This window comes from Equus przewalskii, chromosome 19, assembly GCF_037783145.1.
Source record: "Equus przewalskii isolate Varuska chromosome 19, EquPr2, whole genome shotgun sequence".
Classification (NCBI taxonomy): domain Eukaryota; kingdom Metazoa; phylum Chordata; class Mammalia; order Perissodactyla; family Equidae; genus Equus; species Equus przewalskii.
This window is the reverse complement of record NC_091849.1, coordinates 17,025,869-17,043,337: the sequence shown is the minus strand read 5'-3', so window position 1 is coordinate 17,043,337 and position 17,469 is coordinate 17,025,869. Positions and strand designations below refer to the sequence as shown.

Sequence of the window (17,469 nt, the reverse complement as noted above, 5' to 3'; positions counted from 1 at the left end):
ATTTGGGAGCTAGGAAGTAGTATGCTTTGCGTTGATGCTTTTGATACAGAACCCAATGAGCTAGAACTATAACTCTTCCACTCATGCCAGTATGGCCGTTTTTGCCTTTTCATTTTTCTCTCTTTATTTGATTCAGCAGATACTGAGTGCCTGTCTGCTGTGTCTATACCTGTAGGGAATAAAGAAATGAATTAGCACAGTCCCTGGCTCAGGAAACCTCTTGGCTTAATGAGAATATAAAACACTTAGGATGGTGCCTGGTCCATAATAAACACTCCATAAGTGGCGGCTGTACTGTTAACTGGGGAGGGGAGCCCAACAGTAGATACTGTTAATAGTGATAACTATTAGCTGCCAGATACTGAGTTACTATTATGTGCCAAACATATTAGTAGACATTTTGCTTAAATATCCACAATCCTAATTTAATGTGAAATGCGCAGTTATTTAAGTACAGACTATATTAGAGAGGTGGAGCTATTGACTAAGCACAGAAGAAGGAATACATACTTGCAGAGAGGAAGTTGAGGCAGCATTGGAGGAGGTGATGTTTGGACAGGTCTTGAAGATTGAGTTGTAGCTCACTGGACGGGCACGGGATGGGAGAGAGGGAATTGTGGGAAGGAGGGATTCCCTTATACTTCTATGTTTTCTTTTCTTCTTTTTCGCCCTGGACTTCCTACACCGGAGGATTTCTTCGTCATTGGTGGAAGCTCTTAGAGCTGAACAGGTGGCTGACTTTTGACATAATATATCGGTGAATAGGGGAGCTTGCTCCTGTCTTTTTGGGACGGGGGTAGGAATCTAATAAATCCACAAATAATGTCTGTAGGGTGACACCAGTCTTGTCACTTCCACAAGTGAGGTGAAAACAGAGGCTTTGACAAAGTGCTGTTGTGTTTTCTACTATACTTTGGTGCTGCTGAAGGATTCCCACTCACTGATGTGTACTGTGTTAAGCAGCCAGCTTATGTGAAAGCACAGATTTATAAGATCTTTTAAGTAAAAGATAATTCACCAAGAAGTTGCTTTAACAAGTAAATCCTCAGAGTATTTTTGTTTGGTGGAATTATGGACAATAAAAACATTAGGAGAACCAAGGTCTTTTCTTCTAAGAATTAATAATGTGGCAGAACAAAGGGAATCTCGCACACACACACATGCACACACACAATCTGGTTAGACAGGTATGAAGTTCACAGTAATGGGAAGTAGTATCCTTAAGAAAGGTTCCATGAAGGAGTGACATTTGAGATGACGTTGAAAGATTTTATTAAGGAGAAATTGGAAGGGAGTGGTCTTCGACTCACTTCCCCAAGAATCTGATGTGTGCATTCAGAAATTCTTCTTTACATAAAATTAGATTATTTTGAGAGAAGTATTGGGTTAATTGCATTCTACCTGGAGAGAAGTGGTGAGAGGTATTAAAATGATTTTGGAAAAACATGTGTTTTTTTAATTTTCAAAAATAATAGTTTCTTCTTTTGTCTTTTTAACTAGACCATAAGTGACTAGGGGACCAAAAAACATGCCCAATATATACTTGAGTTCCGTGTAGTACCAAAAACTGAGAGAGGTGGCTAATAGGTATTTGTTGATTGCTTTCTGGATTAAACATTTTACAATCTGAGAACGTATTGGTGAAAGGATACAGAAGTAATGCAATTGAAAGTACCTTTACAGTTGGTTTTTATGGATTAGAAATATGATTACCAGTCATATTTCTTAGAACACTGATGCCTTCTGGCTTTTCAAGGAACATAGAAGATGCTTGCTTTCTTGTTTTTAAATTATAAGTTGAATTTTGCTGAAATGCCTTCAGAGAATAGGGCTTTTAGATGAGTGTGTTTGACTCTGCTGCATCCTGGCCCTGAGTCCTGGAACTCCTTTGCTTCAGAACATATATCACTCAACACGTTTGCCGTATTAAAAACAGCTTGCATAACTTTACTAGATGTTCAGTGGTTCACAAAGATGCAAAGCAAACATTTTTAAGAGAGTGATGAAGGTGGAGCAGATGTGTATAGCAAACTGCAGGGAATTAAATGCTGGTATGAGTTTTACAAGTTGCAAACTAAGAGGAAGGAGTGGGATTCTGAGAAGGTAGAGTCACATTTTATTGAAAACAAGGAAGGCAATGGCTTTCAGATTTTAAAAACAACTGGAAAGCATCTGTACTTTGGTTCTTTTTCTAGTTGAAAGATCTCAGAAGGTATGGATGCCCTTACAAAAAATGTTCTCACTATGTTTATTGAACATTGGCATTGATGAAATATGAAATTTATACTTGGTTTCCAAATTAGATTTATTTTTTTTACTCAGTTGTATGCATTAAGAAGTTCCCCATCTCCCACACCCTGGTTGAAATACTAGTGACTTCATAATGAATACATGAAATAAGCATTTAGGAATTCTAATGAAATGAGCTAGAAGTCTTAAATAACATATTCCTCTAGTACAATGTGCTGGCTTTGAAAAAATGATTTTTTATTTGAAGTGGTCAGTTTCCAAGGAATAACTCTCAAGAAGATGATTTTATTCTCTTTTGAAATGTCAATGGATTTTGTATTGAAAAATGAAAACTTCTGTAATACCTAAGAAAATCACTTCCCCCTTTGTTACAAACTTTTTGTAATTAAATTATGATTAAATGTTGGCCATGAAAAGAAAGATATTAGTTTGTACATAGTTTATTTATAGTACAAACAAGGTTGCAAGAGAAATGATCAGACTACCTAAGACAAATTATTTTAGACATCTTTAAAAATGTTTTAGTAACAAATAATTATTCTAACAATAGTCAAATAATTGCTCTAATTTCTGCACAAACTACAAATTATACATGATGTGGCCATACTTGTTTATCCATGCGAACCATGGGATGATGGTGCCAAAGAGGATCCCAGTGCTCATCTAGTGACCGGATCTGTATTTGACCATTGAAGGAACCCAGTTCCCCCAAAACATACATCTGAAAGTAATGAAACATCTGAAAATATGTTTTGCAATTGAACTTATTCATAGCAGTTCTCACATCCATTCTGTGTTCTTGTCTGCATTCTATCTCCTTCTTCTGGTATTACGTTTATTTATTGAAAAAAAAAAAATCACATACAGTGGTTGCTCTGTATGAGGTACTGACTCAGACACTATGAGGAGCATGTGACAAAGTCCCTGCCCCCAAGGGATTCACCTTCAAAGTGGAGATGAGACCCACACGAGAGAAACTGAGGCCTAAGATAGGACCACATGTGGACTAGTGCCATGGGAGCTACAGAGTGCTATAGAATTTCATAGAAGGGGGGATTATTTGTAGCCTGTATTAACAAAAAAAATTACAAGAATTTTTCTATTCACCTGCTTTGAGTTTTTAGGGAAATCCCTCAGATTTCTGGGCTTCAACTTTCTTACTGGTAAATGTTTAGTAAAATAATAACCTGTACTTCATCACTGGAGTGATCAAAGGTTTTGAAATTCGAGACATAACTCAGTTCAGGGAAAGGTGGGTATTAGACAAGCAAAGAACAGAGATATCTACCAGTACTGGCAGGACCCTTTTCTCCTCTGCAGGGTTTTAACGTTTGTCTGCATTTTAGGGAGCAACTGCTGAAAATGAAAATTTTGTATCTTCTTTTTTATGATCAAAACCAACTTTAAACTATTAACTATTTGTTAAAAATGGAAGTTGGCACAGAACTTGGAATGATTATTACTGAGAGGTAGACCCTCAAAATTTGGGGTGGATTTAATTTTATTTCAAGTAGCATTACTGTGAATGTAAATCTCTAGCTTTCTAACTTTGTATGCAAAATAGCAAACTGTTAAAAATAAGGTAGGTATGAAAAAGCAACATATAGCCAATAAGTAATTATTCGCTGTATATAGCAACTACTAACAGGCATTCATTGAGACTCTAGAAGAAAACAATAAAGATACTTAAAAATTGGAAAATAGCCTCTATTGGCCATTTAAAGTAAGGAGAGTTGACTTAGGTCAAAGGAAAGGAAAATGTCCTAGGAATGAAAGTTGAGCATTAAAAGGAGGTTGTGGAATCTCCTTTTCTGGAAATGTTTAAAAACAAGACAGATCTTCATCTCTCAGGAGAAGTGTTGAAGTTCAGTCCTGCCCAGAGGCAGGAAGATTAACTGGATTATGCCTGTGTGGTCTCTCGAATCATTGGAAGAACCCTTGAATGCAGTAAAAATTCTGCACTCTGTTGGCTGAAACTATTGTTTCATAGCTGTTCATTTAACCTTGGTTATTATAAGACCAGAGTGAATGTTTGTATAAGTCACAAAATTGAATTTGGATTTGAGATTGATAATGTAAGTTGTTTGCATACCTGAATCAGTTTTAAAAGCATTGAAGAAAATGTAGTGCTGAAACTACTCAGAGCATAACTTAGTCTTTTGATGAGGTAGGACGTACCTGCTTTCTTGCAAGGTCTCAATGCCATCAATCATTGAATATATAAATATAAAGCAACCACTACAAACACTGCAGGATACAAATATGAATTAGGTATGGTTCCTGCTTTAAAACATATGCACAGATCATATACATGGTAAGTGAAAAATAGAGTAATTGGTATAGGAGTCATCAAAAAAGGATTAAACTGTGTTGTGAGAGTTCAGAGAAGAGAAAGCTAATTCCTTTGGATTTAACTAAGGAATCCTTCCTGGAAGAAAAATATACTGAACTGGGAGTATGAAACATTTTGAAGGGTGGAAATGGAGGGAACAGTGACAGAGGTGGAATGGTACCTAGTAACTCCAAGGTATGGACAAGGTCAGCTGAAGCATGAGGAAGTTGGGGATATAGGCTGGAAAGGCCTCTTTATGGCCGTTCTCAAATGCCGGGTCAAAGAGCTTGCATGCTGTTTGCTTAGTCCCATGGAAATGATTAAGCATTAAAGGGTCGCTGTCTGTGGGAGGTTTGCAATTTGCTATTTGGACTGCAAGGGAAAAAAGACTGTAACAAGGAGCCCAGGAAAGTGCCTACTGAGTCACCTGGGCCAGAGTTTGCTAATGGGTATACTGAGAAACACTAGTTTGAAGGCATGTTAGTAGATGTTACTCAAGAAAGGGTCTCCTCACGAAAATTAATTGGAGAAATAAGTTAATTAAATGGGTTTATTTGCTGGAGGACTTTTCAGAGTCCTCAATATTGAGAATTGTATTGAGAATCTTAAACGAGGAAAACGCACGCTATTTCCAACATGATTTAATCATTTTTTCATGGGCCATCTCATGAAACCTTGGAACACATTTTGGGAGGCGTTGCCCTATGCATTTGATAGTGGTGGCTGCATTGGGAGTGGTTGTCATATGCATGAAAAACAATGATTAGATGAGAATCCTTATGAAGGCATTATCAGCCATTCCTGTACATAGTAGCCATTCAGTAACTATACAGAAAATTAATGCATGCAAGAATGAATTAATGATTGATTAACACTGTTTGGTCCAAGACTGCATGCTGAAACAGGAGAGAGAATGGAGTCCAAGATGGAAGTGTGAGCTTCCACTATGCTAGAAATGGTAACATCAAGGAAAGTTAGAAGGAACTGGTTTAAATGAAAGTCGATCACTTGAGGGTTTCTTGAGAAGCTGTGGGAGATCCAGCCACGGGGTTTCAGCAGATGCTGCAACTGTGGACTTGCGAGACAAGTCATTGTTTTTTCTCACTAAAACACATTTGGTTAAAATGTCTGCATGTTTGAATTCTGGATAAATAGCAGTTTTCTTATACAGCTTACTCTAATACAAGACGATAACCTTTGATGTAGTCTAAAAGAAACTTCAGGGTTAACAAAGCATCAAGCCTATGGCAGTTTTTTAAAATGAGACAGTAACAAGCATCCTCATCTTCATCAGTGAATTTTTTTTTGCAGTCTGATTTACTCATAGAAGTTAATTAGTTTTTAAGTTTAATATTTTGTTCTTTTATTTAGGTATTTGCCTTTGATTATTGCTTTTGGTCCATGGATGAATCTAACACTACAAAATATGCTGGTAAGTTGGCTCTCTCTCTGCACTTGATGGTTAGGCCTCTGGCCTCTTCTTCCATCATGTCTATTTTCTTTAATTATTCTGGAGTTCTGTTTTTCCCATAAAATTCACACTCATTCTTTCCAGTTCTAGCATGTGGGCTTTGAAGTCAACAAGATTTGATTTCAGGATCTGGCTCAGCCACTTACTTGCTGTGAAGCCATGGACAGTTTTTTATTCAACCTCGTTAAGTTTCTTCACCTGTAAAGGGGGTATTAGTGTGTTCAGAAGTGTTCCAAGGATTCGCGATAATGGGGAACCACCTCAAGCGATAAGAGATAGGTACTGTGATTATCACATGAAGAAGGGATTTAATGTGCTATGCCTTTCTTGTCACTAACTTTAAGGCAACGCACTGCTCCATTTTATAGAAGCAAAGCACAGGAGCTGTTCGTTTCTGGGACCCTTTGTGTCCTGAGTGTTGTAAAGCAGTCAGTGGTTGAGATGACTTAACCCTGCACACTCCTCAGAGAAACAGTGCCTCCTAGCCCCTTCCTGAGGCATTTTACTCCTGTTCCACTGAACACAAATGACTCCTAATCTTATTACTTGCGATCACAGGTGAATCTTAGCCTTTACTAGGAGTTTATCACAGTTGTTTTAGCTCAAGAGGGAAGCATTTGCTTTGCAGGAGAAAGTCTTTGATTCCTTCCCATCTGAATGTGTCTCTCTTTTCTTAGATATAGAGTGCTAATGAGTGTTTTCTCCTTATTTCTATTTATATGAATATCAGCTGAATGACTTTCTCTTTTACTTTTAAAGAAAGAAAGCCAGTGAGGGGAGGATGGAGAGGATGTAGGTCTTAAAGGATTAGGTGGCAAAAGGAAGTTACTTGCTTGTAGGGAATTTTGTTTATTGATAGCCTTTTCCTTGCCACGTGAAACAAATTTGTTGAGAAATTATTTGACATATAATTTTTTCAAAAGTTAACAATCTTGAACTAAGAAAATTCCTTCAGTTGCTCACATTGAGTAAATTAGCCTCTCTTTCCAAACATCATTCCTGCAACTTCAGCAATGTATTTTATTAAAGTGAATAAATACTTCTTAATGTTGGTTGTAATTATTTTGTCGTCTTATCAGTCCTTTGGGACTTTGGATGATAAATTCTACAGAGTCTGGAACAGTCTGCCTCTGTCTTGACTGTTAGCACTGTGTGTATTTTTGTGCTGGGTGTGTGCTTTTGGATTTAAATAAACACCAAAAGTAAAACATTTCCTGCCATGACAGAAACAAATGAGGACAAATGCTATGGCTATACAAAGCCCATCTCTCAGCCTGTTCAATTCATGTTGTTCAGGATGCAGCCAGATAAGTCTTCCTGAATTAGAACTCTTCTCATGCAACTCTCAGATACCTTCAAGGACTCCTCATCACTTAGAGACAAAATCTGTCCTCCTTGGGATGACATTTGAGGTGCTTTATTATCTAGCCCCAGCCTACCTTCCCCCACCATCTGCTCCATGACTGCCCACCACCAATTCTGTGTCCCAGCGCAATGCTGTTTTGTTCTTCTTACATAACCCAGGAAGCCAGAAAATCTCAGAACAGTTCCTTAAGTATTCGTGAAAGCCTTCCTGTGTGCACAGCCTAGGAAGCCCTGGAGAAATTAAAAACTAAATTGGAAAGCACAGGGATGCGTAACAAACAACAGTAAACATTTTGAGATAAATTAAACTCTGATGAGTTTTACAGGCTTTAAGTACTAAAGAAAACCCAAGGAAAGGCAAAATCTGGAAAGACTGAAGATGCCTCGGAAGGCTTATAGAGGAGGTGGGACTGAAACTAGGCGTAAAAGTTTAGCATAGTTTTAGCTAAAGGGCAGTGGAGTGGGCATCCAGACAAGAGGAGGCAGCATGGTATCAAGGAAAGCTCGTGGACTCTGAAATCTCAGGTTTAAATCTCAGGACCACTGTTTTGGTTCTCTTAGATAATTTAATCTCTCTGAGTTACAATTTCTTTTCTGCAAAATGGGAAACATGGAAATGATGATACCTATTTCATATGTGCTTGTAAGGGTTAAATAAGTAACTGAACTTGCTGATTAATGGAAGGTGCCATAAATGATACTTCGTTTGGCTTTTCCGTAAGTGCAGATGCAGAAGTGGGAGTAAGCATGGTAGATAGCACTGGTCTGAGCATAACGTGCATCTTTGGGGGAGCAGTGGGAGACCTATTTGTGTTTTGAGTGAGGCAAGGTAATAGGAAATTTAAAAAGCCAGACTAAGAAGTTTAGACTGACATGGTGAAAAATGGGGGCTGTTGGGGTGATGTGGTTAAAATAATGCTTAAGGAAGATTCTAGAATCATGTCCCCCATTATTGCCTGTAGAGACCATCCTAGCCTTCTGCAGTGTATCACTTATGACCCTGGATATAGGACACACATTTTGGTGTGTGTTGTTTTTTTTTTTTTACCAGAAATAACTTTATTAAGTACAGATGATAAAATTCAAATGTGAAACTCAAGATTTCTGTAGTTCTTCGTTGCCAGTAGTATGTTCAGAAATATTCGAGAAGATAAAAATGATTTTTAAACTACTGATAGCCTAAAATTTACTAAATTATAGTTGGCGTGATCATATCAAATCACCGTGTTCCAGCTAGCCCTGAAATAGGGTTCTCTCGGCTGTTAGAGCAATGTCTATTTACAAAATTTGGAGAGAAAATTCTTATTCTTTAGATATCCCCATTAATGTACAAATACTGTGACCACTTTAGCAAAAAGTAAAATTCTTGCTTGCTGTTCTCAGGATTGTTTGCATTCATTGTAAATAATCTGCCCAGTAAAAACGTTGCTAGTAGATTAGTAATAGTAATACCAGTAAATAATTACTAGTTGATTGGTTTCTATACTAATTTGATTTCCTTTCTCTTCATTTAAAAGAAAAAAGGGATTCCTTCTTAATTGTGAATAGAAACATTAAGATAGAAGCTTTCATTCTTTGATGGGAAATAGAGGAAACGGAGAAGGGGAAGCACGTATTTCCTGAAACGGACCTATTTGTCAGGCTCAGTGAATAATGGCATCATTGATACTGAATCAGAGCTCAAGGCAGCTCTCAAAACTTGGGGGGCAGAGGGAAGCGGGGAGAGAGACAGAAAGATAAGTGCATGGATCGAAAGACAAGAGAAGCCGGGGCTGTAAGTTTCATGTAGTGTGTAAAATGTTAAATCCTCAATTATGTTTTATATTACGTTATTTATTAAAAGCTATAGCAAGAGCTTCCACTCTCAGGCTTTCTGCGTTAGAAGTGCATGATTCTATAGTATGTATAATGGCATTGCAGCGGGTTGGTTGGAGTGGTGGAACATGTGGACTGCCTGGCTCAAATCCTGGCTACACCACCTTCTATCTGTGTGAGGTCCTGTGAGTTACTGAATCTTACTACTCTTCTCTTTCCTCTATGTTAAATAAGGATGATAATAGTTCTGATCTCACAGGGTTGATTTGAGAACTAAATGACCTGTTTATGTAAAGTACTTATGTCAATACTGGCACATAGGAAAAGCTCACTTAATATTTATCATTGTCACATTGTAGCATAGTAAGGCTGGTAGACTCAGTGCTTTGGAAAGCAAATGCGTGTGCTGGTATTTATGAGACCTGGTTTTGTCACAAACTGCTAAACTTTGGGGCTCTCTGTTTCCTCATCTGTGAAAAGAGGAGATATGGCCTAGAATGATCTCAGCTCTCCTCCAGCACTCTGATAAAACTTGAATCAGACATTTGATGCTGGCCACACAGCTGTTGCAGTGGACTTTTCAGAGCAAATAAAAGCCTTGTTTGTTAAGCCATTTGAATTGCATTGAATCATGCTTTGAGACATTTTACATTTTAAATATATTCTCTCTCATTATTATTACCTTTTAGTTAGGTAGTCATAAAGATGCTTGTCTGGCACATAATTCTGAGTATTTAAAGCAAAAACTCTTGTACCAGGGCTAAGAAAAGAAAAACAGAAGTAACCTGCAGAATTAGGCATGCAAAGCTTGGCATTTCTATGTAAACCTATATCTTCCCCCTCAACCTCATATATACATGCACATAGACATAGATCCACAATTTAGGATTATAAAGTTATTATATTATAGTGAGTACTGATAAACTTGAGAGTGTCATAAAAGATAGTAGATCTTTGTAAATGCTTAAATCACTACTGATTGCAATTAAGGCCTTCTCAACAATAAATCAATACATCCTTTGTCACTGCCTAAAATGTGTCATGTTAGTAAATAACAGTGACTTCTAATAACCTTGGTTTCAATTTTCTTCCTAGTAGGTGAATATTTTTCATAAACCTATTTTTCTATAAATCTTCATGCCAAAAATAAAAATCAGTCTGGTGGTGGCATGTCTGGGGATCCATGTGGACATGTTTCTTGGCCTGAGAGATTCTAAACTATTGACTTAGAAATTATATAACAGTTCTCACCATATGGTATGTTGCTCAAATTTGCTGAAGCCATGTGTTTTCAGGCGTTGTTAATACCCTGCAATTCAGGAGAAAGGCTGTACATTGGATTCTTGTTCTGCTAGCGTTGCTTTATACTGTGAGGGGACAGCTGAGTGCCTCAGAGCCGTGGGCTGTTGCTGTGGGGAGAGCAGCCATGTTTGATTCTGTTCCCATGATGGGGGATTTTCTGTGCTCAGAAGTAGAAGTGATTTCTGTTTCACGTTGTTTAGCTGTACATCACAATTTACATTCTAAAATCTGACAGTAGCCAAAATACAACCAATTTTTTAGCAGAGTTCCAAAATATTTGTTTTACCATGTTGCATTGATTCATTATTATGCTATTCAAGTGTGTGGACAGCACTCAGCAAGTGCCTTGCCCAGAGTAAATGCTCACTAATTGTTAGCTGTTAGGGTTATCAAAACCATAAAAGTTTTTCCTATAGTTAAGAGAAGCAGTAGTAGTTGACTATTTGAAAAGTTTGTTAGATATTCATTATAAATGGTGCATGCCATCTTAAGACATTTATGAAACAATCTAGTGCAGAATCCTAGGTTTTTCTTTTACAGTCTTTTACAAGTTGTCTCATCCATACCTAATTTGAGAATTCTTTTAATGACTCACCTTTATCAACTTGTTCCTAAGTGTCCAACTTAGTTTTCTCAGAATCAGCAACTCTGTTTTTACATTTGTTAATTAAATTATGTAATTACAGAGAAGGGCAACTGACATAAACCAGTTTAGGAGCAAACACAACTGACCCTTTGTGAGAACATAACTCAGCTGGTGGGAGTCCAGAGAGTAGCCTACCAGCTGGGGTGATTGAGCATGCAGTGGGCATGCATCGCTCTATCTTACAGATGGAAGAGAGAATGTTGGTGTATCCAGAGAATTGGATAAGTAGACGTCAGTTAAGAAAAATTTCTCTGAAATAAAAGAGCTAAGCTATTGTTAAATGAAAAAAAAAAGTATGCATGTATGCTTCTCACCTCTACTCCCCTGTTTGTTCATCCCACCCAACCCCACCTTCTTCCACACTTTCTTCATCTGCATCTATTCCCTAAAGTATATATTGGCACCCAGAGACATCATTTAACTTAATTAGAGGTATGTAGAGAGGTGGATAATAATTACAACAATATACAGTATCGTTCTGAGCACTAGGTTCCAAGCTCTGTGCTTGTCTCTTTACCTACAGCAGGTCATTTAATTGTCAAAACACCCAACCAGGTAGAAACTGTTATTGTCCCCATTTTACAGATGAGGAAACTGAGGTTCAGAGAGGCCCTGTTACCTGAGAGAGAGCTGAAAGCAGTGGTAAATGTGGATTTCAGTCAATGACAATTATATGTGAAGATTTTATGGATTCTACAGTAATCCCAGGCTCTCCTCTCTTCTCTCTCATCCCCAAAAGAGGCTGTGTTAAGGAAATCGTATTGGTGTGCTCTGGCTTGGAACCCAGCCAGGAATCAGACTCATAGCATTCTCCCTCCTGTCAGAAGTTCTCTAGAGTCCTGAATGCCTGCATTTGGTTTGGGCTTTGTTTCAGCCTCCCCTCAAGGGCCATAAATATTGTGCACCCCACGGTCCAGAAGAAACGTTGAGTCAAGCCTACTTCTCTGTCTGAGAGAGACAGTGTAAAACACTATCGAGCAGATAGAAATGAGGAACATTTCCTTTCTCAGCCCTTGTTTTATGTGAAAATACCCTCCTGAATAACTCCAAAGCGTGTTCTCTATTAGACAAGCCTCCCAGGTAAGGTGGCTTATTTTCTTCTTTCATCCTGGGCACCAGTGCCTGACCCCCTCCCCGGGAGTCAGCCGCTTTATCTGACAACAGAAAAAGGAGCCAAGTTTCACTGCCAGCTCATGGCTGGCCCCAGCACTGCCGCTGGGGTGGAAACGTTCGTCCGGTGAGTCACCCGTGCCGTGCTGCGAGTCACTCTCCCGGGGACTGCAAAGCTGATTGCTCTTGGATACCACTATGGAAAATGGCCCCGTGGCCTACCTTTACCCTCATGGCCCAGTTTCTCGGGATCCTCTTACCAGGCCCCTTAATGGCACACGTCTACGGTTGTTTAAAACTTAAATCTGGTGTCACCAAGTCAAGCCTTAAAGCTTTAGTTCCTTTATCTGAACTCTGTAGTCTTTGGTTATTTAACTTAAACCAGGTTTAGAGTCACTACATGACAGTTTCTGAGAGTTGCACTGTTTGGAGAGGGATTTGCTCAAACCTTGTCCAGCTTCGGCATTCCTCGCCCTTCAGGTGCGTGTGAAGAACCTGCCTGGTCCTGCACTGTCCAGGTGCCCTGATTTGGAGCTGGGCCACCTGCCAAGTCCAGACTCATCAAAATCGCTATGGCTGTCAGCCCTGTTTAGAAGTGGAAAAACACCCTCACAAATGAGCCAGCCCAAGAATTCCAAGCCATAAATATTGAGCTTAACCATTTTTTCTTTCACTCTAACTCCAGTGAGAAAAGAGATGAGGAAAAGAAGGAAAACTGGAGACTCTGTTTAATGTGATAAAATTATTGATTATCTTAAAATCTTGAATACTCTTCCATGTAGCTACTTTAGAAAAATGAGAACTATTCTGTGCATGTCATGTCCAGCCTTATATTGCATACTTAGTATTTTATTCGGTTGTGATCTATATGAGTCTACCTTGTTTAATGCAGATTATAAATAAGACAGGGTTATGCCCTCCCATTTTGTTCTCCCATTTCTTAGAACATAGCCCACTGTGATTGTCTGACCCTGCATCTTTCAGTAGTCACATGTTAGGCGTATGAATGATAGGTGTATCTTCCCTTCCATCCCTAGTTTGTCGTCTTCTGTGCTTTGCTATCAGGGCCCTGCTGTAGAGAGAGAATTACCTCGGTTACTCAGCTCCCAGTGCACACATGCAGCAGCTTTGAGTGCATTGCTGCTATTCCCAGTAGGGACAGATTATACACAAGTATGGAGACTCAGGGTGTTAGCTTTTCAAAGGCTATCGTGTGTGACTCAGAGTTGGGTGGATCAGGTCTATGACTGCAGAAATTCCATTCAGGAGCCATCTCTACTGTTCTGACATTGTGTTATGGGTTGCCTTGGGCATGCTTATGTTTTAAGACTTGTCCACATGGTTATAGGAAGTCTAATCATACACCCCACAGAGGAAATTGGCACCTTGGTCATGGTTCTTAACAAGCGAGGTCAGGTTTGCCCTGTGGAGTCCCTGTACAAGGCTTGCGGAGCTGACAGCTGCAGGGTGGCTGCCACCTCTCTGGCATCCTTCCGCCAAAAAGCCACAAGGCTTTGGGGTTTGACAGTGTTGTGGTTTGCTCAGTTTGTCTGGGGTAGAAACAAATACTCATAGATCCTCCTGCTGCTCACAGGACTTCTAAACTTTCCCTTATGGGCTGGTGTGTGTTCCCCTAGACAAACATCACTTGACTCTATTTGAGTGTGGAACGGTACTTGAGAAACATTTAGGGTATGGATATTGCATTTTCTGTGGATCCCTGATTCCCACTATCCAGCATAAACAGCTCCTTTTTTTGTGAACTGAGCTTCAAAAAACAGTTGGCAAGTCATTTTTTCCTATGCCAAGAAAGGGGACTGCTGTGTTTAAAAAATAGAAACAAACAAAGCAAAAAACCCTTCTCAATCTTTGAGATAAACCAAACTCTCCTCAATAGACCATATAAGGGTCTTTGGTATTTAATATTTTTCTCTCTCCTCGCGTGAAGTACAGCCAGTGTTTGTGTATCATGGAGAGCTGGTTCTGTTCAGGAGGACAGGAGTCTGTATGAAGAGTCTACAGTGCATCTTTAGGCTTTGCTGGATAGTCTGGCCTGTTTTATGGTAGTTTCTTACTGAGCCGGTGGTGCCCTGAAAGTCTCCAGATCAAAGAATTGATTAAGTATAACCCCAGCCAGGGATTCATAGGGTAAAAACACCAGAACAGAAAACTAAAGGGAACACTACAGATCACATTTCTATTCACAATTTTATTAATATGACTTATTATGTTGGTTTTTCTCCCCCTGTACCTTCTGAGATATCTTAATGTCGTAAAAGAATGGTAAATATCTTTCCTCCACTGGACTGCCTGGGTTGGCATATCCTGGCCCAAATAATGATACTGTTTCTCCTTCCTCTCTTCATCATGACCCCCGTGCCCTCCCCTCCACACCAATACACACGCACACACCACCACGTAGACACTTGTTCACACACACACACACACACACTCCTGTCATGTATGAGGGTACACCACCATTATATTTGGTCAGTGGAATTTTAAAAGTGAGATCTCTAAGGGAACTAGAGAAATAGCAATAAATGATTCCTTTGAATTTTTTTTCCAAGAACGAGTATCCTTTCTTTTATCTTTGAAACTGGATTGCCTCACAGAATTGTTACGAAGATGGAGGAACTATTTTAAGGAAAAATGATTAGATGATTACTTCCTTCTTTACACCCAAATTAATTATGGTTGATTAAAGATTTAAGAGATGATATTAATAATGGATATTGACTAAAATATATTCTAGACTTATAATGGCCAGGCTCTGTGGCAAGTGCTTTACCTATAATGCCTTTTAAATTATACCAGCAACCCAGTAAGGGAGCAACTATTATTTCTGTTTGAAGAAACTGAGAACTTGCCCAAGGTTACACAGCTGGAGTTCAGATTTGACAATAAAACTGTAAAAAAACAAAACAATAAAACTAAAAGAAAATATAAGTGAATACCTATATAATTTGGGGTAATAATAATCCAAAAGGAGTTGGAAGTATAACATATACCATAGGCGAAAATCATAAAGGAAAAGATGAAAAAAGATTTGAATATGAAAGACCAAAAGCTTTTGTATGACAAAGAACAACATAAGACTGAAAGGTAAATGACAGACTGGGAAAAAGTATTTACAACATGATAGACCAAAGGTTAATGTCCTTGACATATGATGAGCATGTTTAATAAGTAAAAAATCAGTGAGTAAACCAAATGATTTGTAACAATAAACATAGGACCCAAATAACCAATTTACTAAAGAATAAATACAAAAGGAGCAATAAACGAAGAAAAGGAAAATTTTAGTTTAACAAGAGTTTTTTTTTTTTATTAATCAAAACCAAGAAGAATGATAATAGCCAGTGTTCTTGAGGGTGTAGAAAAAAGGACTCATGCATTGCTAGAGGACTTAGTAATTTGATTTTTTTGAGTTTTGCTTAGTAAAGTCAATAGAGAAAGTACACAAAGATAAATATTTAAGGATAAACATTGCAGAAAAAAGCAAAAGGAAATAAACTGAATATCCGTAGTAGGGAACTAATTGCATCAGTTAAGCATATAATGGAAAGCTAAGCAGGTATTTTAAAAAAAGGTTTATGTTGTTATAACTTTGTAGAGATGGGAAAATATTCATTATTTCTTGCCTGAAAAGAGAATAAATTTCTTTTGAGACATGAAGCCATAGTGATAAAATGTATTCCAGTTTCTCTAGAATCCAGTCTTTCTTAGATTTTTAAAAATACCTGAGCTTTACAATACTCCTTATATTTATATTCCTTATATTTATCCTTTTATAAATTGTGCTTCATGATAGCTATTTAAGGATGGAAAGGAGAAAAATTCTTTCCAGAAACACAGTATAGTTGTTTTCTGTTCTTTCATCTTCCATTTTGTTTCCCAGAATCTTTTCATTTCCTAGTTATAACTAAAACTTTATTAAATATGATAAATCTCAATTATATTCTGTCAAGCATAACTGTAAATATCTAAAAGAACTTGACTTTTTGGAAAGCATATGTATATATTTAGTGGAAATCAGAGACACTGATTTATTTTTTTCAGTCACATATCTTTTAATGCCCAGGAGGTTTCTGTGGGTGTAAGTAAAAGTGTAATCTGTAATTTTTATCAAAATTATCCAATTAGTAGATACACATTATGTTGACATGTCTATCTACACTCCAGTGCCTTATTTAACAAAGGCTACTGTAGTCTTCAGGGTCTCATTAGAATTTCAAAAATAGTCATACTTTAGCCAAAGTGTAACCTTTAATACAACTAAATATTTCCTTTTAAGTTCGACAGAAAATATTTTGGTGCTTTAACCATCATTAATGAAAAAAGGGGCCCCGAATTAACTACACTTCAATCTGAAGACAGCAGTGTCAACATAGGGATAATTCAGTAAATAAGAATGCCTACTGTGTGCCAGGCACTCTGCTAAGATGTAACAACTCCTGATTTCAAAGGAGCTCACCATCCAATGGCAGAGACAAACATGGAGAAAAAATAGTGTGATGTGATAAGTTCTGGGAGTTTGTCAAAAAAAAAAGTACCTTGGAGAACAGAGTGGGAGTAACTGATTCCCCGTGTCATGCAGCGTGAGTCACTGATTATGGATGGGCATCAACCTTAACATTCAGGAGTCAGTACAGACAGATCCAGGCCCTGCCCCTCACTGGTGGGATGATCTTGGGCAAATGACGTACCCTTTCAGAGCCCCAGTCTCCTTATGAATCACAGTCTGTACCTACTGTACTGGAGTATTGCAAGGATTCAATGGTATAAAATATGTAAAGGGCGTTGCAAACAAGGCAGTTGATAAAAATTAATTCTCTTCTTTCTTCTTAGTAGCATAAATAATAAAAGTATATAAGTTAAATAGATTAAGTCATATCCCATTTGTTGTTTGCAATAATTTGGACGTAGGCTAAACTGAAATTTATTCTTGTATTTTCATATCCTGGAGAATTCTTTGATCATTTGGTTTATTTTTCATGCAATTTTAGTATACTTATTCTGGGTTGGGTTTTTTTCACTTTACATATCATAAACCTATTTCATATGGCTTTTTTTTTTTTTTTGAGGAAGATTAGCCCTGAGCTAACATCTGCTGCCAATCCTCCTCTTTTTGCTGAGGAAGACTGGCCTTGAGCTCACATCCGTGCCCATCTTCCT

The 17,469-nt window shown here is 38.1% G+C and overlaps 1 protein-coding gene across 1 annotated transcript in view; it reads left to right on the top strand.

Annotated features, from left to right (window-relative positions):
- Positions 1–17,469, top strand: part of KIF13A (kinesin family member 13A) — a 193,732-nt gene that overhangs the window by 98,315 nt on the left and 77,948 nt on the right. Inside the window, 1 exon segment of the mRNA XM_070584117.1 lies at positions 5,954–6,014. Coding sequence (XP_070440218.1) covers positions 5,954–6,014 — 61 coding nt within the window.